This window comes from Amblyomma americanum, chromosome 11 (genome assembly GCF_052857255.1).
Source record: "Amblyomma americanum isolate KBUSLIRL-KWMA chromosome 11, ASM5285725v1, whole genome shotgun sequence".
NCBI lineage: Eukaryota > Metazoa > Arthropoda > Arachnida > Ixodida > Ixodidae > Amblyomma > Amblyomma americanum.
Genome location: NC_135507.1, coordinates 95,474,546 through 95,501,857, shown reverse-complemented (window position 1 = coordinate 95,501,857; position 27,312 = coordinate 95,474,546). Strand labels below are relative to the sequence as shown.

The window sequence follows — 27,312 nt, the reverse complement described above, 5'->3', positions numbered from 1 at the left end:
TGAGCCCTTTGGTTTCAGAAGAGGAAAATATGAAGCGCAAAAAAACGCATGGACGACAAAAGAAAGACGAACACCATTTTCCTGTTCTGTGATGAACCAACAGGCCCAAATTCCCACCCTTCATCAGTTCCCTTTGATTGCGTAGGGCAGGTACTTGTTTTTCGATACCTTATGCCACTGAGCTCCTGAGCTTCCTGCATAAGTGATGACTATAACGTTGTGTATAGAATTCGTAATTCAGCATCGGTTTTTCTGGAAATGCAGTTTGTTTCGCTATAACGATTAAGGTAGACGACGGTAACGCCAATGTGCCCAGTGGCGATGTTAGAAATTTAGCCAATTCCACATGTACCTCGCCAGACGGGACTTGTGGTGGAGGAATAGGCTTCAGATGTCCGGCTTTTTTTCTAGGGTCAACCTTCGGATACTGGCACATAGTGCTTTCATCTCTAGTCTATTACTTTATAAAATCACTAGAATAACTTTGCTTAGAAGTCCGCGTCAAAGATTTCGCCCCGTTTAACGGCTAAAATACCAAAGTTTTCGCGGCAGAAACAGTAGTGCGGCATTAAATATAAGGGATTTGAAAAGTTGTTAATTATATTGCTTCAAAATTACCACCTCGTAGCAGTTCATTGCACAAACGCTTTAGCAGGTCAGTAAAGTAATTCATTACATTACAGATTGTTTGAAAAAGTAAATAAAATACTTTAATTTCACTGGAACAATACAAGTGCTCCCTTATCTGGTTTGGACTTGGATGTGTGAGATGTGCGACGATCCTAGTGAGGGTAATTTTCTGCTCCTGACGCGAACTTTTGCTGGTCAAGAGTAGTTTCCAGTTTCTTACTTTTTAACAATGTTTGTGTAACTCTGCTTCAAAATCAGCACCAAACATTCTACTCCACTTTGCTGGTTAAAATACCCAAGTTTCTAAGGCACGAAGAGTGGCGCGGCCTTTAATAAAGGTGATTTTTAACGTAGTTAACTAGACTATTTTGCGTCAAGATTACTGCTTGGTTGCAATTCATTACACAAATTAACGAGCAGAACAGAAAAAGAATTCACTACATTACAGACTATGCCGACAAATTATTAGTTGCTTTAATTTCAATGGAGCAACAAAACTGCTTCCTTATCTGGCCTGAATTTGCTTGTGTGAGATGTCAAATTTGATGACAGCGCAGATAGTTTTCTGCACCTGACACGGAACTGTGCGCGTCAGGTGCAGGCTCCAATAGGAAGAGGAACTGTAAATTGATACTCACCGGCGGCCGCTTCGCCACCCTTCATCAACGACCTGTGCACCTGCAGCGCCAAATGGACAAACACGTAGAAGACGACAAACATCGCCAGCGCGGGAAGGAACCAGGCAGATTTGGCCAGGTAGGATTTTGCCAGTCCCGGGGCAAAACACATCGTGGCCACTGGAAAACCATGGTGAACGAAAACAAAGAGCCCACTTTAGAGATCAATAGTCGGCATTTTCATAGCAGTTTCTTCAAGAGGTCAGTCACTATAAATGGACTAACGTGCCCTCGTGTTGCGCGAACAATTTTACTTGTTTTCGGCGTGGGTGTTTCTTTTTTTCTGTTTGACCAGATAACAGAGGAGCCCAGAATGTTTGTCTAAACGTGGAATGGCCTTGTAATCAGACTGGTGTCATATTATAAAGCCCGTTATAAGTATGTGGTCGAAAAGCGCCTTTAAGGGTGAAATATGCTCTACAGGAAAAGTCGTTTTAATATTGTTCACTACGTTTTTGTACACTTGTTCTGCTGTATATTATTTCTATGACAAATAAATTTCGTACAATTAGGAACAAGAAGAGAAAGCATGATTGGCAAAAAGGAAACGAAGGTCATTGTGACACAATCATGTGCTTACAATGTGGCGAGCTTACTACGCTTCATCCTCTAAACTAGGAATGTGGAATGCTTTTAATGTCTGCTGTGACCGTGCCTGGCACTGGTTGGTAGCAGGCCTAACGCTCCTAACTGTTAAGACATGCGTATCTCCACAAGCTTCACGATAACGCCATCTCCCCCCCCCCCCCCCCCCCCCCCCCCGCCCCTGCCCCCGGTTTTTAGAAAACAATTGGTTGTTATTTGTACACTGACGCAAAACCTTTTTTCGAAAATGCACGTCAGTGGCTCAGTGATTAGGGTGCTCGGCTAGTGTTCCGGAGTTCCCGGGTTCGAACCCGACCGCGGCGGCTGCGTTTTCATGGAGGCAAAACGCTAAGGCGCCCGTGTGCTATGCGATGTAAGTGTAGGTTAAAGATTCCCAGGTGGTCGAAATTACTCCGGAGCCGTCCACTACGGCACCTCTTTCTTCTTTTCTTCTTTCACATCCTCCCTTATGGCTTCTCTTACGGCGCGGTTCAGGTGTCCAACGATATATGAGACAGATACTGCGCCATTTCCTTTCCCCAAAAAACCAATTATTATCATTCACGTCGACTGCGTATCTAGACAGGCTAACCCCTTACTCAGTTTCTACGACCGCCACTTCTCAGATGCTACCAGCCCAGTAAATCCTCCTCTGTGTAAAATACTATTAACTTGGAACTAGTGTATGCATGGCGCTTAGCTAACACCTTAGAGATCATTTATAACCATGTCGACCTCGTTGTTCTTTGAAATTAGTCTCGAACTGCTAGCGTATCTGCCATGAAATACACCCTACGCCTTCCCGACTCTACTCAGCGTAGTAGAGATTTGTGCACTTGCTCTTATTACTGATCTTATTAATACAGGCGTACTCTCAAACATAAGCTATTTCATCCTCTGTGTTCCGTATCAAAGCATATAAATTTTAGTTTCGGATCCCACTAACAAGCCAGCTTTTATATTCATTCATTCATTCATTCATTCATTCATTCATTCATTCATTCATTCATTCATTCATTCATTCATTCATTCATTCATTCATTCATTCATTCATTCATTCATTCATTCATTCATTCATTCATTCATTCAACATCTTTACAGAGGTCTGGAGCACAGGCAAAAAGCTTCATTCCTCATAATGGCAGTAAGTGGGGCAATGTCTGCCTCAACTGCCAACGAAGGTTTCGAGAAATTCGCCGCTATTTCATATACGACTCTTCTCATAATCCTTCCAGGTCCTAAGAGAACACATGTAAATAAATGACTCCCAAGGCAGACATCCGCGTCGGTGAATCCAAAGTGCTTTTGCACAAAGGTTTCATGGAGCGATGTTCTGTTTACTTTTACTTTCCGATAAGTGGATATTTGACATTTTCATTAATGCCTACTGCTCAATGCCCTGGCTGTACAGCTGTGGTTTCAGTCATGAGACCACAGGTTCAATTTTATTGGACAAAACACACAAGAACTTTCATGTCCTCAAACTTGTGTCCTCCTTATCGAACCCTCTGGTATTTGCAATAAATTCAGTTCCTTGGGTTACGGCGTCTCACGTAATCTTCGGCCAGCGCTCGATAACGATTCCTTCAGGAATTAACTGCTATGAATAATTTTGTCTGGTCAGGTGAGCATTACTTTGCCGAGAAAACCGCAACGGAAGAAAAAAAAGCACTGGACAGAATATAAAAGAAAAACGGGACAATATATAAAGAACATTATATAAAGAACGGGACACAATGACGAAGTGCCGTCTCGTCTCCCTGTGTCGTCTGGTGCTTTGTTCTTTATATTGGCCAGTGAAATAATCCAAACTTGATCATTACAGCATTGCTTCCTGTACCTGAGCCTGCAACAGAGTCTTGACGTCACAGGCTGCTGGAATAAGTAAGATTGAGAGAAAATAATCAACCTGCAAATGAATCCTTTTGAATAGGTACCTGGGTATAGTTTTTGTATGCAAATAAGGTTTAATTTTAATAAGCTAGAAATAAAAGTTCCGGTAGGTGCAGCAACCAGCTTCGTGATTCTCTCTGTCACCTCTTACAGCTTATACCACGAAAGGTTTTCTCCGTCCGTAAGGAGCCGTACGTATCTCTACATCCTTTTGGGACAATAAAATGAAACACACCTGCGAAAGCCTGCGCCGTGTTGCCATTTGCCCAGTGCATCCAGTTGAAGATGTAGCGGTTTGGTTCTTCTGGATGGCAGCGGAAAAGAGCCATGATCGGCTGAAACAAGAGAGTTTTGACCGCAGCGTTTATTCAGGATCAACATGCTTCCAATAGGGCGACAACCGCCGTGATTGGTGAAGATCTAATTTCAAAAAAGGCTCATATAGGTAACCATATTAGAGGAAATACGTGGTCCGCAGCAGGTCCCTCCCGTGCCTAAAAATAATAAAGCTCTGCGTCGAACTCTTATTTCTTCAGCCTTCACCTTTCAGTCCTCTGATCTGTACTCTTTCACCGACGGATCCCTAACGACGTGAAATAACTTTAAATCACGCGAATGTGGCAAAATTACACCAATTTTGATCCACCATTCAATTCGGATAGGAACTTTGGGTGCAGGGAACAGCGAATTAATCTATGGTGATGATTAAGTCATCTTAAAGGTACAGTGCGATACCACATTTGTCCCAGCTTCTGCTGCAACCCCTGTGCGTTTGCGTCAGCTTGTTGGCCACTGTCGGTCCAACAACTGCCATATTTGGACTGATAGCTGCAGTAGCAGGTGTCCTGCTCGCGGCCAATCAGAGAATTTTGTGACACCGAACACTCCGGTTTGCGCCTTGCGTGAACTCTAATGCTCTATAGGTTCATCACGACCTATAGTCATATCACCTATAGTCACAACCCCGGGCAGGTTGTGATGACTTACGAGGTCACGTAAACTCTCTCCTCCGATCATCAATTTAATTGCAACCTATCACGGTGGGCCACTTGCTCACAATGCGGCGGCCACCTGTCACGGTGGGCAGGTTCTGATCATGTCACAAGGTCACGTGACCTCTCTCGTCCAATCAGCTAATTTCGTGACATCGGATGGCGGATTTTGCTTCTGACGGGAACTCTAATGCTATCGTAGTAATAAATGAACGCGCCACTTAGCCTTGCCGTTTTTTTTTTCCTGAAGCAAAAGCGTGGAAGGAAGCCAAAAATAACACATTTTGAACACTGCTTCTCAGTGGCTGCAATAAAAATCTCAGTAGATTTAAAAAAGAAAAACTTTTTCAGGCCAAAAACGTGCGTACTTACCTGAAAGATCCCCAGGACCACGGATGTTATGCCCAAGATTGGATGCGGGTTCCCGCTCTGTGTGAAGATGGGAAAGCAAAGGCCTAACTGAAGGGTGCCTTGTTTCAACTCACTTTACGTGCCATTTGAAATGACGAGGTTGCGCAAAATTTCTCGCTACGCCCTGCATAATATTGCCACGTGGTGGTCAGAATGCCATACACAATGAAATAACAGGACGATGTGCATGTGAAAGAAATTCTTTTGCTGGGGCACTTGCGCCCACAAGAAATCGAACTCGGCGGCGGCGGTAGCAACAATGAGCTCCGCGGTTTTCGAAGAAGGTAATCATCACCGCTTACGGTAGCTATAGACTTAACGCTGGGAAGAAGTTCTGAGATACGGTGCTAAAGCCAACTACGACAAACACAAACGACGCAGAGACAGTTGCGAATGACAGGTTTTTTTAGGTAAATGTGATCACACGACGCTTCACCAAGTTCTAATGCCGTGTGCCTAAGAGCATGAGCAAACATGCCAAAATTTTACATCATTATCCCGCTATTAAAGAAGCATCGGCCCGATGCGCCTGGACCTCCTTTCCTTCATCGGCCCGATGCTTCTTTCTTTATTTTCTTTTCGTTGGAAACGAAGGCGGAAAAGGCAAGAAATAGGAGAAAGGAATAAAGAGAGGTTGAGGCTGTTGCAAGCTACTGGTGGGGTTAGCCTTGCGGTAATTCTTCCGGCAATCCTGCATGTCTTGTTAGCGGCGTTTTGTGGCGTTGACAGTCACTACCCTCTTGACGTAGAGTGCGATGTCAGCGGACAGTTGGGGGCCAGTAATATTCGTCCTGAATTCGCGAGCGGACACGAGTAAAGCCGAAGTGGCCAGCTGCGGGCTCGTCGTGCGTAGCCTGCAGAACTTCCCGACGAAGGTTCGCAGAAACGGCCGAAAGTACGGCGGTCTCGTTAGGACGCCGTTCTCAAGGAAAAAAGAAGGCTAACCCACGTTTGAACGCTCCGGGTGGTGAAGAAGACCTGACTTCCATGTACTCTGCTATGCGCTGCAGCTCATGGTACGAGTGTTGGCGTTGCGCCAAGTCGCTGATGCTTATTGGTTCTAAAAAAATATGGATTAGACCTGCTAATCGCGGATATACAAAGCGAAAAGCGAGATTGAGGTCTCCACTGACCCACGGAGCCGGTTTTGCGCCTTTCATTTCGTGAAAATGAACGGAGTTTGCAAAGTTGTCAATTCCAATGAACTCTATGAACGCCGTCGGCTCACTTGTTTTGTTTGCTTTTTGATCCTTTTGACGCCGTTTAGCAAGGCGTGCCTCTCGTGATTCTGGCGTTTCAGCCGCTTGTCTAGCCTTGCACTTTTCATATCTTCGCTGCTTTTGAGCCAAGTCCCACGCTACCACTTCTGGGTCTTCTTCTCCTCCTTCCATGGCGAAAGGTCAGACGACGGAGGCAGCGCGCGGCGGCGACGACGGCTGCGGCAGCAGCGGCCACCTGCGCTCCATATGACGTCACTCGGTTTCACGGTCAGACGACAGTCAGCGTGCGGCGGCTATATACGACGGCTGCGGCAGCAGCGGCCACCTGCGCTCCATATGACGTCACTCGGTTTCACGGTCAGACGACAGTCAGCGTGCGGCGGCTATATACGACGGCTGCGGCAGCAGCGGCCACCTGCGCTCCATATGACGTCACTCGGTTTCACGGTCAGACGACAGTCAGCGTGCGGCGGCTATATACGACGGCTGCGGCAGCAGCGGCCACCTGCGCTCCATATGACGTCACTCGGTTTCACGGTCAGACGACAGTCAGCGTGCGGCGGCTATATACGACGGCTGCGGCAGCAGCGGCCACCTGCGCTCCATATGACGTCACTCGGTTTCACGGTCAGACGACAGTCAGCGTGCGGCGGCTATATACGACGGCTGCGGCAGCAGCGGCCACCTGCGCTCCATATGACGTCACTCGGTTTCACGGTCAGACGACAGTCAGCGTGCGGCGGCTATATACGACGGCTGCGGCAGCAGCGGCCACCTGCGCTCCATATGACGTCACTCGGTTTCACGGTCAGACGACAGTCAGCGTGCGGCGGCTATATACGACGGCTGCGGCAGCAGCGACCACCTGCGCTCCGCGTGATGTCACTCGGTTTCGCGCATGCACAGTTGTGGCAAATCTGTAGCGTGGCTAACGCGACGCCCGGTGTTGACAAGCCTAATGAAGCTTTTTGCTTCAAAAGGAGCCCTCGTCGTCCACTTCCAGCGGATTGTTGACAGGGGCACGCGGTAGTCTATCTGCATCTGTGTGCTCACGTCCCGACTTGTAGACGACGATCGTTTTGAAATGCTGGCTTTCAAAGTGGCAAGGCTGCACAGTGCTTGATGACCGCTGACCGTACTAAACGGTCATCCGTACAGGTAGGGGCGGAATTGGGACGTAGTTCGAATTATGGCGAGACACTCTTGCCCCGTCATCAAATAGTTAGCGTCGTGTTTCGATAGCTACCGGCTAGCGTACGCGATTACGTTCTGCTGACCGTCGCTTTTTTGAACGAGGACGGCGCCATGGCCCACGCTGCTTGCGTCGGTACGAACTTCAGACTCGGCGTTTTCATCAAAAAGTGCGAGGATCGGTGGGAACTGTAAGCAGCGCTTTAGTTCCCTGAAGGCTTCAGCTTGATGTGTTACCCATTTAAATGGCACGTCTACTTTTGTCACCTACCGCAGATGTTTGGCGACGCGCAAAACAATTCTTGGACAAATCGTCGTTAATACGCGCACAGTCCGAGGAGTCTGCGCACAGCTTTCTTATCTCAGGCGGTGGCAACTATGCGACATCAGCTGTTTTCTGCGGGTCTGGGTGTACTCATCCCCCCTGGGCGTACTCCCTCCATGGCCCCCATACCGGCCCTTGTTGGCATTCATAGCTGACACCAGCCTGCAAATGTACATATAATTCTCTTATGTCAAAGGGCTTGTTTGCGCAATTAAAAGAAAAGGCTCGTTATACCCATTAACTTCGTTGCTTTTAATCTGGTAAATCTATTTGGAGTAAATTTTGTTCAAGACAAGAAAAATTTTTTGAAGTCTACAACCAGCGTCCTAGGTAGATAATGCCGACCTGTGCCTTCCCTGCATAACACGTGCTATCGTGGTTAACATGAACTGCAAGGCACAAGATGTTGCAGCATATTCTCACTTGGCAGAGAGCCATAGCGCATATTAGTGTGATAAAAATAGGCGGCGGCATGTATAATTGCGTTCACTGTAGACTACAACGCGTCCAGTGGGAACAAAGTGAGGTTTTCACTTTATGGTAACTTAATGCCCCATGTCAAAACGCAGCCGACTTGCACAAACACTTTGTTATTTGCATCGACAGCTAACTCGAACAATGTTTAGAAGCATTTGGCACGCACTACGTCGACAAGCGAGCTCCTATCACATATTGTGCGTTGCAATTAATACTTAGCACACCAGTGCGTGCTGCGCAGTAAAGACTTCGGCTTGAGCAGTGTGTCGGCAGGGATATGGATGACGCAATTTCGCGAAGGCCACGATTTCCTGCCACAAGGGCTGTCTTCGCGTGTAGGTCAGTGAGAACTCAACTCGCATACATTTTATAAATTGCCAGAAGGTATAAAGCATTTCTTACAAGACCAGACGAAGAGTGACTTAAAAGGTACAGTACCAAACGACCCTTCTCAACAAAATATTCTCTTGCTATTTTTGCGTTTACTCTGGGCTCCAAACTCGAATTAGTCTAAATAGGAGTAAAAAGATAGTAAGCTCTCCTCTTGCGTGTTCCAGTTTAGGGGCGGGGTATGCTCCCTAAGCCCAGGTAGAGATTTTTACCACTAAACACGTGGAACACTTATGGGAGGCAATGGAAACAAATTCCTTCATCAAAATATGCAAACTTCTCACAGTTAAGAACATTTTAACCCATGTTTCAATCCGTTCTACACGCTAAATTCCGATGTTGCTGCTAAAAGCGCTTTCCCATTGATAACTTCATCAAGTTAGTATACTTTGCCGTGGAAATATGATTCACTTGCCAACATTGAGCGTTCCATATATTTTGTGAACGAAATCTACTCTAGAATTTGGCAACGTATCCATCCCCTAAGTAGGAGTGCGCTAGAAGAGTGTTTATTTCCTCTCTAGATATATAGGGGCATCCGTGTTTAGATTGTAGATACTCACGTGACCATTAAAATAGAGAGAAAACAGATATAAAGGAAGTCTTAGATGACGCTAGAAATAGAATGCTGTTTTCTAATGTTGAAACCATCAGATACGACTGCTGAGCTTGAATAAGAACAGTGGCATTCGGCGGCAAAGCATTCGTACCTTTGCGTATCCCACAATGGCATTATATGCAGTCGTGCCCCGTTAATAGGAACACTGTAAATATGGACGATCCGAATTATGGACACCTTTTATGGGGATCAAACTCTTTCAATGTTGAAATGGCAACTCCTTGTGCGGGCATGAACAGGCTCAGAATGCACAAAGCGCATTGAGGTCTCTGTACGTGTACAGCGACGTACAAAATATCGTCCACACTTGCCAGGCAATATGGAAATGTTCAGAAAGAACTGCTAGAACTGTTGTGGGTTAAGTAGAAAGACTTAGAGCTCGCTGACTCGGATGCCTTGGTTACACGCTGGAACACAACAGAGTGCCGCCGCGAAACAACGCTAGACAACCGACTAATCCGCAGATCTTTACGAGGCCTGCGATGTTGGAAAGACGCAAAGCGGGCGTGTCCTCTTTATTCTACGGAGAAGGAATACACAAGAGCAGAGAGGAACGTTCAGAGGGTCAGCTAAGCGAGGCGTACCTTGAAAGGAGGAATCTGGAAGACTTCTGGGTGGAGTGGAAATCCTAAAACAAGGGGTCACAGCACGGCAAAGCTAACGCATAAGTTTTGAAAAATTCTGATTTATGCTTTATGAGAGCTCAACGCTATGAAAAATTCTGGCGAAAGCGAACAGGCAGAGAAACAATAGGCAAGGAAAAAGAAAACGGCTCAAGTCGACCGAACGAACTGCAGTTGTCATTCTTAAACCAGCAGCAGCGTCGGCATTTCATGAAGCCGTTTACGCTTTCGATCAAAACTACAACACGGGCTCACAAACTGCATCGACAACAGAAAAAACGCGACCACGCATTAGGGACCGCACGTCGCGCTCAGGACGTGTTCATCTCTATATCGTCTTTCTCTGGGGTCTGTGGTTTCCGCCGCGAGGTGCGTTGTCGAATTGAGACATTGCGCACACCACTCCAAAATTCAAACCCTCGAGGTGGATGTTCCGTCTCCGCTTTTGGTAAGAACTCCACCTTTACATTAACGAGACTTCTCGCTGTCATCAGCTTGCAGGATTTGTTTATTAGCAGCCCATACGATTGGCGCCGTGGAGAGGATGCTCGACGGCCGTCTACACAAGTGCTACCGTGAAGAAGAAAAGAGCCCGGCGCCTGTAGAACATAACGCTAGTCTGGCTTCCGGCATGCTGAGGTGAAACGCAAACTTACGTAGCTGAAAGCATACGGAAAGGAGGAGACCTGTCTCAATTCAAGCTGTAAGGGACTCGACTAAACTTGAACGTGGTCTAATTTTTTTTCTCAATAATAGTTTTCTGTTGTTCTTTCACGACTCACTTTAGAGATCTTTTCACTCGGGAACAAAACGGTTCATATTAATGAGGCACGAATGTACACAGTGATGTTGAAGAACTGCTGTGTCACTGTGCATCTTCTTCTTTAAAGCAGAAACACATTCTTGACCTCTACCTCGCAGTTCACCGGATTGTGTGAGAATTCGGTGCTCGCCCATTGGTTCGAAAAGTCACACGACGGAGCAGAGCATTGCGGTAGTCGTGAGGGCTGCTTCTGTTTCTGGCTCTAATGGGACTACTATGGTCAGTTCCAATTATTCCTGTGCCGCTAGGTAACTAAACGTGCTTTAGGTGCGAAAGCATTTCTGTCTGCTGAACGGCATATACAGGACCTATCGGCAGACCGCGTCAAAACAAAAATGACCATTTGAACAAAGAAACTCGGCGGCATTAAGCATCGAACCCAGGCTCTCTGTGAGGGGGTGGTACGCAACGCGTACACCACGAAATGCAGTTGCTTCAAACGTGTTAGAGATGTATGAGCTGAATGCGTTGTAGCGTGTACGACGGTAGAGTGTGTTGGGCATGTGCACTGATGTTAGACAATGATGACTTGCAAAGAAAGTTGCTGGTGTCATTAAAGGGTCACGTGATAAGTGTCACACGACAAAAATGACCTGCCAGAAGTTGCCGACGTCATCCAGAGGTCACGTGATAATTGCCACATCACAACGATGACTTGCAAAAGTTTCTGACGTTCAAAAGAACATGTTTCCGCATTTCTGCGATGCAGCAGACTGCATTGCTTTCCATTTTTTTTGGAACCGGGCTTGATACAAGGCATACAATTACTGATCATTCGTCATGTGTAAAAATACCAGCAAATGATTCTATGATAATAATGATGACGATGATGAGATAGAAATAAATTACGGATCATGAATACCTTCTTCTGCAAACGAGAAAACAGGAAGTGGACCTAGAAGAGCCCCAAAGGTCAGACTAAAATTGAAATCGACTTCATACTATGCGCTCAACCTGACATCGTTCAGGATGTGGCCGTCCTCGGAAAGGTGCGCTATAGCGACCACAGAAGGGTAAGGACTCCAATTAGCTTAGACTTGAAGAGGGAACGGAAAAAGCTAGTGAATAGGAAGCCATTAACGAGCTAGCGGTAAGAGGGAAAGTACAGGAATTCAGGATATCACAGCATGACAGATATACAGCTTTAGCTGAGAAGAACGATCTTAATGTCCATACAATCAACGATCATCTGGCAGCTATCATTACGGAGTGCGCAGGAGAAGTAGGCGGTAGCACGGCTCGACAGGATACCAGCAAGTTATCTCAGGAGACAAAAGATCTGATCAAGAAACTCCAAAGCATGAGGGCGTCTAACCCTACAGACAGAATAGAACTTGCAGAGCTATCGAAGTTAATAAATAAGACGGGGGGGGGGGGGGGTGGCCGACATAAGGAAGTTAATATGGAGAGAATCGAGCATGCTCTAAAGAAAGGAGGTAGACTAAAAGCGGTGAAGAGGAAACTGGTCGCATGTAAAAACACCAGATGTACGCGTTAAGAGACAAGGAGGGCAATGTCAGTAGCAATATGGATAAGATAGTTCAAGTAGCCGAAGAGTTCTACACAAGTCTATACAGTAGCCAATGTAATCAGAATGTTAATGATAGAGACAGTGGCGCACAGCAATGCGTCATGCCGTCAGTAACGAAAGAAGAAGTAAATAAAGCCTTAGGAGCAATGCAGTGGGGAAAAGCAGCTGGTGATGACGAGGTAACAGCAGATCTATTGTAGGACGGAGAGAAAGTTGTGCTAGAAAAACTAGCCACCCTGCATACGCAATGCCTTATGACTCCGACCGTACCATAAGCTTGCAAGAATGCAAACATTATCTTAATTCATAAGAAGGGAGACGCCAAGGACTTGAAAAGTTACAGACCGACCAGCTTACTATCCGTTGCCTACAAAGTATTTACTAAGGCAATCACTAATACAGTCAGGGCAACTTTAGACTTTAATCAACCAAATGATCAGGCAGGCTTTCGTAAACGTTAATCCACAATAGATCATATGCACACAATAAATCAGGTGGTAGAGAAATGCGCAGAATATAACCAACCCTATATATAGCCTTCACTGATTACGAGAAAGCGTTAGACTTAGTGGAAACCTCAGCAGTCATGCAGGCATTGCGGAATCAGGCTGTAGATGGTCCCTATGTAAATATATATATATATATATATATATATATATATATATATATATATATATATATATATATATATATATATATATATATATATATATATATATATATATATATATATATATAATGCACAGCTTCCATAATCGTCCATAAAGTGAGCAATAAATTTCAAGAAAGGAAGTGCATCAGACAAGATCTCGCCAGTTCTATTCACCGCCTTTTTACAGGAGGTATCCCAAGGCCTGCGAATAGTTGGGGATAACAGTTAATAAAGAATACCTAAAAAATCTGCCAACACTGATCACATTGCCTTGCTGAGTCACTCAGGAGGTGAACTGGAAACCATGATTGATCAACGAGTCAGACAGGCAGTGCAGAACGGTGGGTGTAAAAATTAACATGCAGAAAATCAAAGTAATGTTCAACAGTCTAGCAAGAGAACAGCAGTTCACAATTGGCAGCGAGGTGCTGGAAGTGGTAAAGGAATTCGTCTACTTAATGCAGGTGGTGACAGCTGATCCGGATCATGAACGAAAATAACTATAAGGATAAGAATGCGGTGGAGCGCATATGGCAGGTTCTCTGAGATCATGAAGAGCAGGTTACCAATATCCCTCAAGAGAAAAGTGTACAACAGCATAATCTTACCGGTGCTCGCCTACGGGGCAGAAACGTGGTGGCTAACGAAAAGGGTTCAGCAGGATAACTGTTAAGGGTTAAGGATAACTCAGCGATCCATGGAAAGAAAAATGATATCTGTAACGTTAAGTGATCGGAAGCGGGCAGAGTGGCTGAGGGAACAGACGCGTGCTAATGACATCCTAGTCGAAGTGAAGAGGAAGAAATGGGCTTGGGCAGGGCATGTAATGTTCACGGCAAGATAACCGCTGGTCCTTAAAGGTAACGGAGCGGATTCCAAGCGAAGGAAAGTGTAGCAAGGGGCAGCAGAAGTTTAAGTCGGCGGATGAGATTATGAAGTTTGTGGTGATACGGTTGCCGCAGCTGGCAAAGGACAGGGTTGATTGAAGAGACATGGGAGAGGCCTTTGCCCTGCAGGGGGGGGGGGGGGGGGGTAGTCAGGATGATGATGATGACGATGATTTTGATGATGTTTAATTTTTATGACGCAAGGCATCTTTGGCCAAAGAGCGGCATGGCACAAAAATGATTATATAACAGTGAGCTTGAAAAGAAATAACAACACCTTTTTACAGGATACGCTGAAGGACCCACATCGTCATATCGACGCAACGTGCAGCCAGATTCTTGGCTTACGCGTGTAGAATTAATTTCTTTTGTCGCCCTTTGTGTGAAACTTGGTGTATAGTTCCGTTTCAGTGGATTTCCTAGTGTTAAGTGCAGTGTACGGGAAATTCAGTGTGAAAATATAAAAAAAAACCAGCTGCTAAATCTGCTGCAATCATAAGTATGAACAATTTTCATGTACTTCAGAGCAAATCCAACTTAAGAAACGGTGCTTAATTGCGCAGCGCCAAGCGAACAACTAGTGGCACCGACGGTGCTGACACGGCCATTATTGACACGGTCACAATTGTCTGAATGGCTTGACCTATCCTTTGAATTAGTTAAATCATCCACCACATGTGTACTTGATATCTGGAGCATAACGTCCCATATCGTGAAGGAAGGTACAGGCGAGCTCCATCAAGACGCTTTATTAGTCAGTAAATTTTTACACATATATAATACCCGGTGCATCTTCAGGAAGTCAATGAGTTTAAAACTACCACACACACGTGCAAAACAAACGGGCAGCTAGCTAAAAAAATGACATATATTCTATCATTCTTGGGTGCAAGACTTTCGACTAAAGTCAGCCCCAAGGTAATGCTCTATGTTTGCTAGTCAGTTATCATGCGTGTCTGTTTTGCAGGCTGCAGGTTTCAGTGCCGTGAAAAAAGAATAAAGCATCAAATTAAATACGTGAGTAAACAATTTCTTACCGGTGCAATTACTCATTAGTAGCGCTTGGCCCTGAAGGTGCTGCGCACGTGGAGTGAGCTCAAAACGTCGCCTTTAGCAGCGCAGCGTATGCAAAACGTTGCGCTGTTTGAATCAAAAAGTGGCCACACCGCACTACATTCTGATTCAGCGGGCTTCAGAGGGTAAATCTTTTACTTTTTTTTCTTAAAAGTATTCAGATTTTTAGCGTTTACGCTTTCTGCAAGGCGCATACTAATAAAAAAGTTGTGTTGCAAGGCGGCGCTGGCTAAGCAAGATGCACGGGAAGCGCTGAAGAGCGGCGGCCCTAATAGTTTGCTACCCAACAGTACTGGAAAAAAATCATTTTTGAGCAAGAAACCATTTATGCAAGTAAATTTTTTTCATACAACATAAGGTTTCACTATAACAATCAAGAAATCAACAGATCACCCGACGGCAGTCTTGCTTTTTTTATTAACGTTTTTGCTGTTGTCTAATGCGTTCATCATTGGTTTTCTATGCCATTATTAACTGTTTGATGCGATTGATGAAAACACTTTAAAGAAAAGTTTTGCTGCATGTAAGAAGGCTGGACTATTACCTTCAATACCTTTATAAAAATATCTTACAATTTTCCCATTTTCAAAATTTTTGCTCGAGAATGTTGGATTTGAGAAAAATGTATGGCAGAAGCGTACTACGGTTTATAGCTCCGCGCACATGTAACGGAAAAATCTTCGAGGCAAATGCCAGCAGTACTAATGAACTGCCCAAAAAACTATTATTGTTTGCGGCTGAGCCCACTTTTATTTGTTTTTTCTAAGGGAAGTAACTATTAAAGTTCCCGCATATCAGTTTTTCCGTAGTTAGTTATGATCAAGAAAGCGTGCTGCAGCTGGTTGGAAACCGGTTACGAAACATTATTGCCACTTTCCACCAGAGTCGTTGTGAAATCGCGCACAATGGACATCGAGCTTTGCTGATAAGCACAGAAATAATTAAACTAAGAAGTGTGATTTATCAATCTTAAGTCCTACTTTGACATGCACTTCTTTAAGTTCGTCATGGAAATGTTTTCTGAAGCTATGACTATACCGTCTTTCCAGCCGTGACGCGTTAAAGGGAGAACCAGTGACTCACGTAGCTCCACCCTCCAGTCGTGTAGAATATGACCGAGACGCTCACGATCACACATGTGATGGCGGTCACCATCAGACCTCTGTGAAGCTGCAATCAGAAAAATTACTGCAACAATTCTGTACCTTTGGCACACTTCCCGTGAGTCTGGCATGCAGCAGCAGCAACATGCTTACATAACGTGAACTCAGTGAACCGTACGAGTTAAAACTCGTTCAGCCATGCGTAAAGGAACATTGATATATCGGGTGTTTCGGCGAGCACTTTCAAAAATTTTCAAAGATAGGCTTCCTGCGGTAAAACATGTCTTTCGCGACGTAGTATTACCATTGTTGGCGGACACCAGACAACTGGTGAGGTGTATTTTGTAGTAATCTGGCTAACTAATTTCTTATAAACATCTTTTTAGCTATTACAGATAAGCAAGTGATAGCATTTGAGATGTGCAGCTGGTCGTTAGTAACAGCCATATCAGTTAATAGAATTAAAAAAAAACGGCGTTATCCTCGCCGCTGTAGCTCCGCACAATCTGGCTGCATCGTGCGAAAATACATGCGTTTTCGAAAGCATGCAGGCAAAGCAACCCCTACAGCACGTAACTAGTTAAAAAAGCCAAATTTTGTATAGCCACAACGCCAAGGGTAATCAAGTTTTCGATATTGTAACGTGGTGGTGACGTTGAAGAACACAGTAGCAATACTGTGAAAAACAAAACTAGCTTTTATTGGGTGAACCTGCGCCCGCAAAAAGAGGCTACACTTAAAGCACAACTGTAGCGGCGAGCACGGTCGGCGATCGTCGAAAATCTGATCCGCGGGTCAAGCGCGTCGGCTGTTATATGGCAGTCGTCGAATTTTCCAAACTAATCGTTGGGACCCGCGTGCCTTCCACAAAGTTCTACACCATTGTTCTACACCATTCGCGTCAGGCGATGAAATCAGATAACATAAGGTTCGTCTACAACAGACAGCGAATAGAAGCATCGATGACTTGCCAGAAACTTCGGATAGATGCAGGCGCGTTCCGCGCTGTGCGATAACGCTTGTTAGGCGGCGAAACATGGTCGCCCGATAAAGATAAGTACACGTGTCAATGTTATAAAAACTGATTTGGCTATTACTAAAGTCTGGCTACAAATCTCTAATTTAAACAAGGCGACTAATTCTACTGGCTAAAATGTTAGTTATTAAAAATTAGTTAACCAGCTTACTACTTAAGGCAGCTCACCAATTTGCTGGTGTCCGCCAACACTGGTAATACTGTGCCGAAAAAGCCACATTTTTACCTCAAAAAGCCTATTTTTGAAAATTTTTGAAACTGTTCGCTAAAACAACTGATATAACTAGCCATGCTCTCCACATTCGAAACATCGTCGACCTCGGATTGCGGGTAATCTCAGCGTTCATTTCAAATGAGGGCTTCTCCCTCGCATTGTGGATAGTGCAGTGCAACTTAAATAAAACGGAGAGTTGAGCTAGTTGGTACATACTGCTGGAACAACAGCGCTGTTATTCCCAGCAGTACAACTTAATGTACTGTTAGTTTGATGATTATACTTAGCTGGGGGCAAACATTCTGCTTAACGCATAGCTCCATATACACTAGCAGCTCCCAGAAGACAAGCGTATTTTGTATTTTGTCAAATATAGGCTCCTCTGCACACAGGCCTCAATAGACGGGGCCCAGGATATTGCCACTCACACAGAAATCGACCCACTGTTTTCTAATAAACAATATGTATACAAAGCTTGTTCGAAGCAACTGACGAAGAGTCGTGGTAAGCCGCGCACGACCGTTCTAAAAACTCATCATCATCACCATCATCATCATCATCATCATCATCATCATCATCATCATCATCATCATCATCTGCCTCACTGCACCCACTGCAGGGCAAATGCCTCTCCCATGTCTCTCCAATTAACCCTGTCCTTTGCCAGCTGCACCCACCCTATGCCTGCAAACTTCTTAATCTCATCCGCCTACCTAACCTTCTGCCACCCTTTCTTCATTTGCCTTCTCTTGGAATCCACTCCGTTACCATCAAGGACCAGCGGTTACCTTGCCTTCACATAACATGCCCTGCTCAAGCCCATGTCTTCTTCTTGATTTGCGCAACGATATCATTAACTTGCGTTTGTTCCTTCACCCACTTTGCCCGCTTCCGGTCTCTTAATGGTACACCTACGTACGTTTTCCTTTCCATAAATCGCTGCGTTGTCCTGAACTTGAGCCGAACCTTTTCGTTATAGCGTCAACGCTTGTGCCTCAAAGGCGATTACTGGTGAGATAAAGCTGATATATCTGTTTATCTTGAGGGATATTGGCAAACAGAAATTCATGATCTGAAAGAACCTGGCAAATGCGCTCACCCGACTTTTATTAGTGCGAAAGCACTAATCGGGAGATTCAGAGTCCTTCAAAATTCGTATCCTGTATGTGCACCTCGGAAGAACGAAAAAACAGAGCCAGAAAAAGAAATTAAATCATTACCCATGACTGGGAATAGAGCCCGCGGGGGCGCGAAAATATCAGCTTCAAAAGCCGCTGCGCGTAGCCGCTAGGCTATCGCCGCAGCCGAGCACATGTCGTGTTAAACTGCAGCACACCCTCGCGCAATGCTTTACAGAGCGTCGTCTTTATAAACTTCCATCTGCGGCGCGAACAGTTATGCGTATTTCCTTTTCTCAAAACCAGCGCAAGGTTAACACTGCATTGATTCCGAAGGCGCACAACTGGCTTCCCTGAGTCAGCGAACACCTCAATCGCTCATTGTGGTGGTGGTGTCCACCAGTAAGATCTGTGCTTTCGCACATTACTTCGTGCTTAGCAATGCTTAACCACCAGTCATTTCTTCCTTCTAGTTATGTCACTCTCGTTATCCGGATCTGTGGTCTACCTATCCTAAACAGATGTAATCGGTTACAACTTTCCGCACCTGGCTAACAATTGTAAGCTGTTGGCCCTTCCGACACTGCTGAACTTTACTATTGTTTTCTGCATATTAATTTTCAGACCAACCATATTGCTCTGTCTGTCAAACCCATTGGTCATGCTTAGCAATTCATCCCGTGAGTCACTTATCAAGGCTATGCCATCAGCGAATCGCAGAACACTGAGGTATCCTCTATCAACTCTTATTCCCAACTGTTCCCAACTCATTCATAACCCGTTATTTTTCTCTCCGAACTGTTCTAATAACTTCTGCCTGCTATTTCTAGAGACTGTGCCACAGTCTCCTACTGCCTTATCTCCAGCGTGCTTCTTGCCTACCTTGGCATTGAAGTCGCATTGAAGTGGTGGCATTGAAGCACAGAGTACTTTCTTTAGACTTTGCTCATTGCCGATTCCTTGTCTTCATAAAGCTTTCGACAATCAAGCCGTCATAGCTGGGTGTAGGCGTGTAGATCTGCCCCACTTTCACTTTGTGCCACTTATTCAGCTTAGTTACAATACCTGCCGCCTTCTCGTCAATAGTATAAATTTTTCTATGTTACCAGCTATATCGTGATTGATGAGGACTTCCACACCTAGTTCTTGTCTGTCTTTTAATCTACGATAGAATAGTACGTGCCCGCACTGTAACCCGGTATACACTTGCTCTCTTTTGCTAACCTCGCTAAGCCCTATGACATCCCCTTTAATATCCGGTAATTCCTCAAGCTGCTTCTAGACTACCCTCACGGGATAAAGCTCTAGTGTTAAGCGTTGCCAGGTTCAGCTTCCAATGGCGGTCATTCCGGAGCCTGGGGTTATAGTCCCATTCGGGTCACACGTCTGAACGCTGGCTTAGTCAGTTCCTCCGCAGCCGCTGGGAATTGAGAGCCGATGGTTAATTGGCGTAAACATGCAAGAGGCTGTCGTCAACTACTACCCCAGGGTGGCCAAATAGTTTTCTGTTCAGGGACCGCGTTGTACGTTCCGGTCACCGAAATCAGGCCTGTTTGTGTGTAGTAACTCGACTGCACCCATAAAAGATGGCATCCTCGTGCAACCTCGCAGGTGGCGGTTAAACTAGGATCTGATCGAGCGAGGTTGCTCGAGACAACATGGTTCGCACAAGTCCCGCAGATGGCAGCCTCTTGAGGACTCCCAGGGACCTATGAGTTTTAAGCAGAGGAAGACCAATTCCATTGAGTAAAGCTGAAATTAGGGCGAGTTGGTAAGCATTCACGGTGGGTGAACAGCGCAACAAAGGCGGGTCAAAGGCAAGACAAGCGCTGTCTTGCCTTTGTCCCGCCTTTGTTGCGCTGTTCACCCACCATGAAGGCCAATTCCATACATGGACATTAACCCATTAGCTATCGCGTCATACCCTAAAGGCGGAGCGCGGGCCGGGATACGGCGGCGACTACCTTCACGAAGTCAGCGCGCAGATAAAAAGGGTTGCGGCGGCGGCTACGTGCAGCCAAGCCGAGGTAGAATTGTCAGCGACGTGGCATCGAGTTACATCACGCCGCAGCGTGCGTCGACTGCGTTCACACAGTGAGCGGGCGGGCTTAAGCCTTCTCACACGTAAGCAGCCTTTTTTTTCTCTAAAAAACAGCTCGTAAAATTTGCAAGCAGTCAAGTGGACATTGTAATGAGGCATGGATAGGTGCCACCGGATAGATAGCTCACAACCCGGTGGGCAAGTTGCCACGTGGCACAGTGGCCAGGTTTTGATGATGCCACCAGGTCACGTGACCTCTCTCGACCAATCATTAATTTAACTGCGACCTGCTACGGTCGGTAGTCTGCTCACAATCCGAAGTTACCATTTGTACGATGCGCAATTTCTGATGATGTCTCAGCGACGTGTGACCTCTCTCCACCAGCCAGAGGATTACGTGACAAAGAAGCGGGAATTTTTTTAGAGGTGACAACCTAAATGCTATCGAAATAATAGCTCATGTACAGGGATAAAACGCGGGTTATTGACATCCTAGTCGAAATCAAGAGGAAAAAAAATGGGCTTGGGCAGGGCATGTGATGCGAAAGCAAGGTAACCGGTGGTCCTTAAGGCTAACGGAGTGGATTCGAAGAGGAGGCAAGCGTAGCAGGGGGCGGGAGAAATTTAGGCGGGTGGATGAGATTAAGATGACTGCGGAGATAGGGTGGCCGCAGCTGGGAATGGACAAAGTTAATTGGAGAGACATGAGAAAGGCCTTTGCCGTGCAGTGCGCACAGTCAAGCTGATGATGGTTTACCGGAGAAGGAAGACACTACGACATGTGAGCGCAATGCATAGGAGGATGCCTGTATGTACTTACAGCGAACCAGACCTTGTCGCCCAAGAGCAGTGTGCCTTCCCAGGCAGGCTTGAAGTGGCGGGCGATCATGATGGCGAGGCCGACTAGGTACAGCCAGCCCAAGATCATCAAATTTCCTGACGAAAAATTCAAATTCCTTGATTGACACACAGCGCGTGCTGCAAAATTGCTATGGAAGAAGTGTCGCTGCTATAAAGGATAGTTGAGTGGTTAAGTACCTTTTACCGAAGCAATTAAGCAGTACACAGGAGCATACTAATAAAGAGTGTGATGTATAAAAATGAAGCTACATAGATGAAAAATCATATATTTCTTCAATGAAAGGAAACCGTGGAGACAGAAAGACGCATTGTCTACGTTTCGTATTTCGTATTATGCTTTTAATGAAAGTCCACACAAACCTTTCTATGCATTCCACGCAAATGTGTAGGTGAATAAGAAACGCATTTGGCCCCTAAGGTAAAAAGCAACAACGTACAAATTCTGGCTCAGCGCTCTAGTTGTACCGCCAGCTACAAGTCAGAGCATTTTATCCTGACATGCCAACATCCACAAACGACTAGCGGGAAGTTATCCGTGAATTAGACCACGAGGAACTGCGTTGACTGGTACCGTTTTTTTCACATCCTCATGCAGTGTCTGTCATGGATGTCGTACGTGGAAATATTGGCAGCTGTTTAACTCTTCTAAATCTAGATAGACAAAGCGAAAAAGCTGCTTTACACTTGGATATACGCTTGGTCAGACGCTTAACCATTACAAATTTTTATACAGTCTATAGACTGTCCATATACTTCTGTATATAAGTCTACAGACTCTCCATAGACAAACCCGAGAGAACAGTTCATAGGCAACAGAAATCCTAAAGGCAGTCTATAGACAATCTATAGATTTATGGTACACTTTTGGTAGACTTTTGTCTATAGACAGAATATCGACTACAAATAGACAAAGAAATATCTATATGAAGGAACTAGAGTCGATCAGCAGTCTATAGACTATCTATAGACCAGTTTTATAAGAGAGAACACCTCGCAGGCATTTCAGACACACGGTCAGCCGCGCTCTCATCTATGGCGAGACTGCATGCGAGAGCGACATCGCCTCGTTAAGCGAACGCCGAGTCACGTGCATGACCACATGTGGCGAAGCGGAGGTCGGAGCAGTGGTGCGGCGGCTGCAGCTGCGGTGAGTCATGTGGTCTGACGTTACAGCCAAACCTCCGGCATTCCTTTGCTGAAGGCCAAAGTGCAACACCCGATGAGCTTGGCGAAACAAGGCGTTGTGTTGTTCTCGCTCCAAAAATTATTCAGGCGTTTAGAGCTCGAGTCCTGACGACTGCACCGCAATAAATCACTGACTATGAGCTACACCCTATGAGCTACACCGCCACGTTGTGTGGCTTCGCTCCTCGGAAAGGTACACCAAGCTCCCATAGGTATCGACCTTATATGCAAGAGCGCCGGCAGTTTGCACACGCCCGTCGTACTTAGGGCCGGCCCGCAGTCCGTTCGAAATGCGACGTGCGAAGAAACGCAGACAACCGCCATTTGTGCTTTTATTGCGATGAAGCAGGGCACATCGTGCGACGCTGGCCGTACCAGCACTTGGGCCTCCGTGGTTTCTAATACGACTAACCGCGATAGCGACCCGGACAGCGACCATTTGAAGTGGAAGAATACTTGCGTCGCGCGCAGTCTACCCCAAGCTGTTAATCAAGGTCCGCGTCATTTTCACCCTCCCGCTTCGCTTCACGAAGCAGCAGCTACGCAGTGGCTAGCAGCGGAAGTTACCACAGCCTTCGTACGGGAAACTAAATAGTGCAAGCTCTGGAGATAGCAGTGCTCTGCGGCGAAAAAGATTAAGATTCTCGCCTGGAGGCGAAGCATGACGGTGTGCCATCCACTGCGACGACGCCGCACACGTAGATTCCCTCAACATGAACGCGACCCAAGCCTCAGATGATGTGGCCACTCACAAAAGCCATGCCAACACGCTCTAACCAAGATTTCGATATCCGGCAGTGGAATGACCAGACGCCGAGGGCGACATGCGACGCAAGACAAAAGACGTCCAACCTAAAAGCGGCTACGGGCGGCCGTAATGCTACAGCTCTAGGCGACAAAACAGCATGAAAAAAGCTTGAAAGCATCAAATCAAAGGAGGCAAACGACCTTCAGTGATAAGTGGACCATTCGCCTCAAAGCTAGATAAATTAAGAACCGCACAGGACGGCCCAAAAGGCTCATTTTGGGAGGCTAGCTTATTTCTTTGTAGCGACCATGCGCTGCGAGAATAAAGATAAAAGAAAAGACTTATCCAGCCAGCTTCGAAATTCTCCAGTGGTGCTCCCGGTACGTAGCCTTTGGTATGGGTTTACTCACCGAGAATCAAGCTGACATCCACTCTCAGCACACTTTCGCCAAACAAAGCCCAACTTTCAAAAACTGCTCAGGAGCGTCACGCGGCCCTAACGATCCTCAATGAAGAAGCAAGCGTCCCACCCTGATCAAGCGTCATCGTAACGCATGTGTAAACGAATACTGAACACATCGAAGAAATCCCCGCGGTAAACACGCAGCTACCCGTCTTTCCAGGACTGGGCATCGCAAGAGAAATTCCCTGTTGTCGGAGTCAACAGACTGAAGTGGGCGTGAGCAAATTCAGCGTAGAATACTGACACTTGAAGAAATGCGTGACAATCGCTTTGCTTGACGAACTAAATGACATTCGAGACGGCTTCGTCCACTCCGACGAATCCGACGAATCCGCGGAAGACTCGCGGAACCAACACCACACGCCGACCTTTGACATTCATACAGCGCTGCCACAGCACATAAAAAATTTCAGAGCAACCTTTTTCTAAGGTACAGCTGCTGTTTTTCTGCCTCGTAAAAGGTCAGACGAAAGCCGCCGTGGTGGCTCAGTGGTTATGGCGCTCGGCTGCGGACCCGAAAGACGCGGTTTGCATCTCGGCCGCGGCGGTTGAATTTCGATGGAGGCAAAATTCTAGACGCCGTGTACTGTGCGACGTCAGCGCATGTTAAAGAATCCCAGGTGGTCGAAATTTCCGGAGCCCTTCACTACGGCGTCCCTCATAGCCTGAGTCGCTTTGAGACGTTAAATCCCATAAACACATAAACCAAAGGTCAGACGAACATCTGTTGCGAAGTATCGTATCTTAACAGGTGAACCCACCTGCCCTCTCCACAAAAGCGCCTACCGTGTCTCGACGAGCGAACGCCAAGCCATCCGGGACTAAGTTGAGGGAATGCAGCGCGATGGCGTCACCAAGTCGTCGAAGAGCCCCTGGGCAGCCCCTGTCGTGCTCGTGAAGAGGAAGGACAGTAATCTCAGAATTTTGTGGTGATTACCGCCTTAATTCCGCCCGACGGCCTGTACGAGTTCTATGTCTGTCTGGAGCCTGTCTGTTGAGATAGACGCGGACGGACTCGAGGGGAACGCGCGCTTTGGTTCTACACGAAGAACGGCGACCGCCCGGGGTAATAGCTGAATCTGCATTATTCTCAAATCTTCAGTGCCGTTTTCGGCATGGATTTGTGCATCAGTCAAGGAACATCTAGTGTTTGACAATATTCTACGCTGAGGCCACAGAGCGTCGTGTGTTTCGTTTCCAAAGACGATCTCGGCACGTGCCTTGGGGAGCGGTGTGCTACCTGACCCTGCAGCAACATCCCACTGGTGGCAAGCCTCGAGGCAGCAATAGAAGCAGCAGTTGCGCCGATGTGTCCCTTACTGGTTCGGTGATCCTGATGCACGGCCGGAGCGGGGAAGCAAGATAGAAGCACCAAAGCGACGACAGATAACTTCGCCGTCACCGCCTACAGTGCAACTGACGTCATGAACCACGGGATTTGAGCACTACAAAACGAAGCTGCGAAAGGCGACACTCCGCAGTACGGTGGAGCACCGAATGCCGTGCTAATTCTTGTCCTGTTACCTTTAGGTAAGCGATACGTTTTTCTGTTCTACGCTCCACTGGACTGCACCCTTCTTTGTGGCCTTCTTTGTAGTCAGCAATGGCTCCTCAGCAGTGTTTCTCTTGTGCGAAGGGTTTTGGAAAAAAAAAAGACTAGGTTTTTGGCATGCAGTAACTGTGAAAAGTCTTTCTACATTGAATGCTCAGGTACAAATAAATCAGCTCTTAAGAACTTAGGTTCAAGCGAATTATCGGTCTGGAAGTGTGTCGACTGCAGGGAAAAAAAGTACTGATGATGATACATCAAGTAGCGAAAATGATGAGACAAAGCAGAGTAGTAGGCCCACGTCTGCCAAGACAACCGCTATGAACACTCTGATTGAGGGCTTCAGCCAGAAGCCTAAAAAAATTTTGTGCCGTCTGGAAACGCTTGAAAACAAGGTTGACAAACAGAGCGCTACCACGCAGGCAGTAGAAAAAGCAATGGAAATGCTTGCTTCCAAGTACGACGAACTCTTGTCAAAGATTACCAGTCATGAAAACGAGATAGCTAAACTAAATACAACAACTGAAGAACTGACTGAAAAATTGGCTGAAAAGGACTCTGAGCTTGCCAGGCTGAAAGATTGTGTGGAAAGCGCTGAGCAGTACACAAGGCGCAGAAACGTAGAACTACACGGGATAGCTGGAGCCCCTAATCAGGACCTTTACCAAGTTCTGACTGACCTCAATGCAAAGTTGAAGATACAGACACCGGAGCGACAGAGGATAGAAGGGCTGCATCGACTCAAGGCACAAAAAGATTCCGCCTATTATTGTTCGATTTGTGGACCAAGCCACGCGGGACATGTGGCTGGCGAAAAAACGCGCGCTGCAAATAGAAAAAATCTACATAAATGAGAACCTGACAAGAGCTCAAAAAATGCTGCTTTCAGAGTGCATGAAGTTTGCGAAAGATCGAGGGTTCAAATTTGTCTGGGTGAGCAACGGGAAAATTCTTGTCCGAAAAAGTGAAGGCGCATCGATCATTAGTATCAACTCTGATAGGGATCTCGAGAAACTAACGTAATGGTTTCTTTTGAGTCATTTCGCCAGTGGAACGTTCATGCTGAAACTGCAAAAACCGATGCAGATTTTAACCATGAACTCGGTTTGCTGCATGTCAATATCAGAAGTTTCAATAAATACTGGGATGAATTAGGATTGATTTTAAAGACTGTGGCGGTTCCATTTCATGTTATTATTCTCACTGAGGTTAATATAGATGTGTCGAGAAAATGTGCATTTGTATTTGCTGGATACACTCAGTACGCATTGTGCCGTGAAAATCGTAAAGGAGGCGGTGTTATGCTGTTCATAAAAAATGAACGGATGACGAATAGAATTGACGTCAGCTTTATTCACGCAGAGGCGGTCACTCTATTTCAAAAGGAAATACAGATTACACTTTATGTGCAATATACAGGCCACCAAATCTGAATGCCAGTGCATTTCTAGATGAGCTGTATACTTTTTTTTTATAAATACATGAATGAGAAGCAATTCATAATTGCAGGGGATCTAAACATAGACAGTATGAAAGACACAAAAGGTACCACAGCAGATTACTTCAATTTGCTTGCAGAATTTGGACTTGTGAACGTAATTAATGGATACACGAGAGAGGAATACTTAGGTGCTAATATTACCAAGTCATGCATTGACCACATAATTATTCGTTTGCAAAACCAGCATTATGTTTCGGGAGTTATAAAGCAAAAACAAGCTGATCATTACTTTGTAATGGTTACAATTATGTCTGACGATCATACAACTGATGGAGGTACTATTACAGGTTCTGATATAGATAACAGAAAAGTAGACAATTTAATTCGTAATGTTAACTGGAGTTCCTTTATAGATTCAGACCACATCAGCTTATGTAGCAAAACTATAGAAATCTTTCGCAACGTCTATGCGCAGTCAACTAAATCTGTTAACATCAAAATAAGGAGACCAGATAAGAAGTGGATAACTCATGAGATAGCGGAGTTGTGCTGC

The 27,312-nt window shown here is 45.9% G+C and overlaps 1 protein-coding gene across 1 annotated transcript in view; it reads right to left on the bottom strand.

Moving 5' to 3' along the window:
- Positions 1-27,312, bottom strand: part of LOC144110206 (putative ferric-chelate reductase 1 homolog) — a 125,569-nt gene that overhangs the window by 25,861 nt on the left and 72,396 nt on the right. Inside the window, exons 10-14 of the mRNA XM_077643044.1 lie at positions 21,333-21,448; positions 16,084-16,170; positions 5,150-5,206; positions 4,021-4,120; positions 1,269-1,427 (exon numbers count right to left, since the gene is read on the bottom strand). Coding sequence (XP_077499170.1) covers positions 1,269-1,427; positions 4,021-4,120; positions 5,150-5,206; positions 16,084-16,170; positions 21,333-21,448 — 519 coding nt within the window. The remainder of the gene's footprint in view (positions 1-1,268; positions 1,428-4,020; positions 4,121-5,149; positions 5,207-16,083; positions 16,171-21,332; positions 21,449-27,312) is intronic.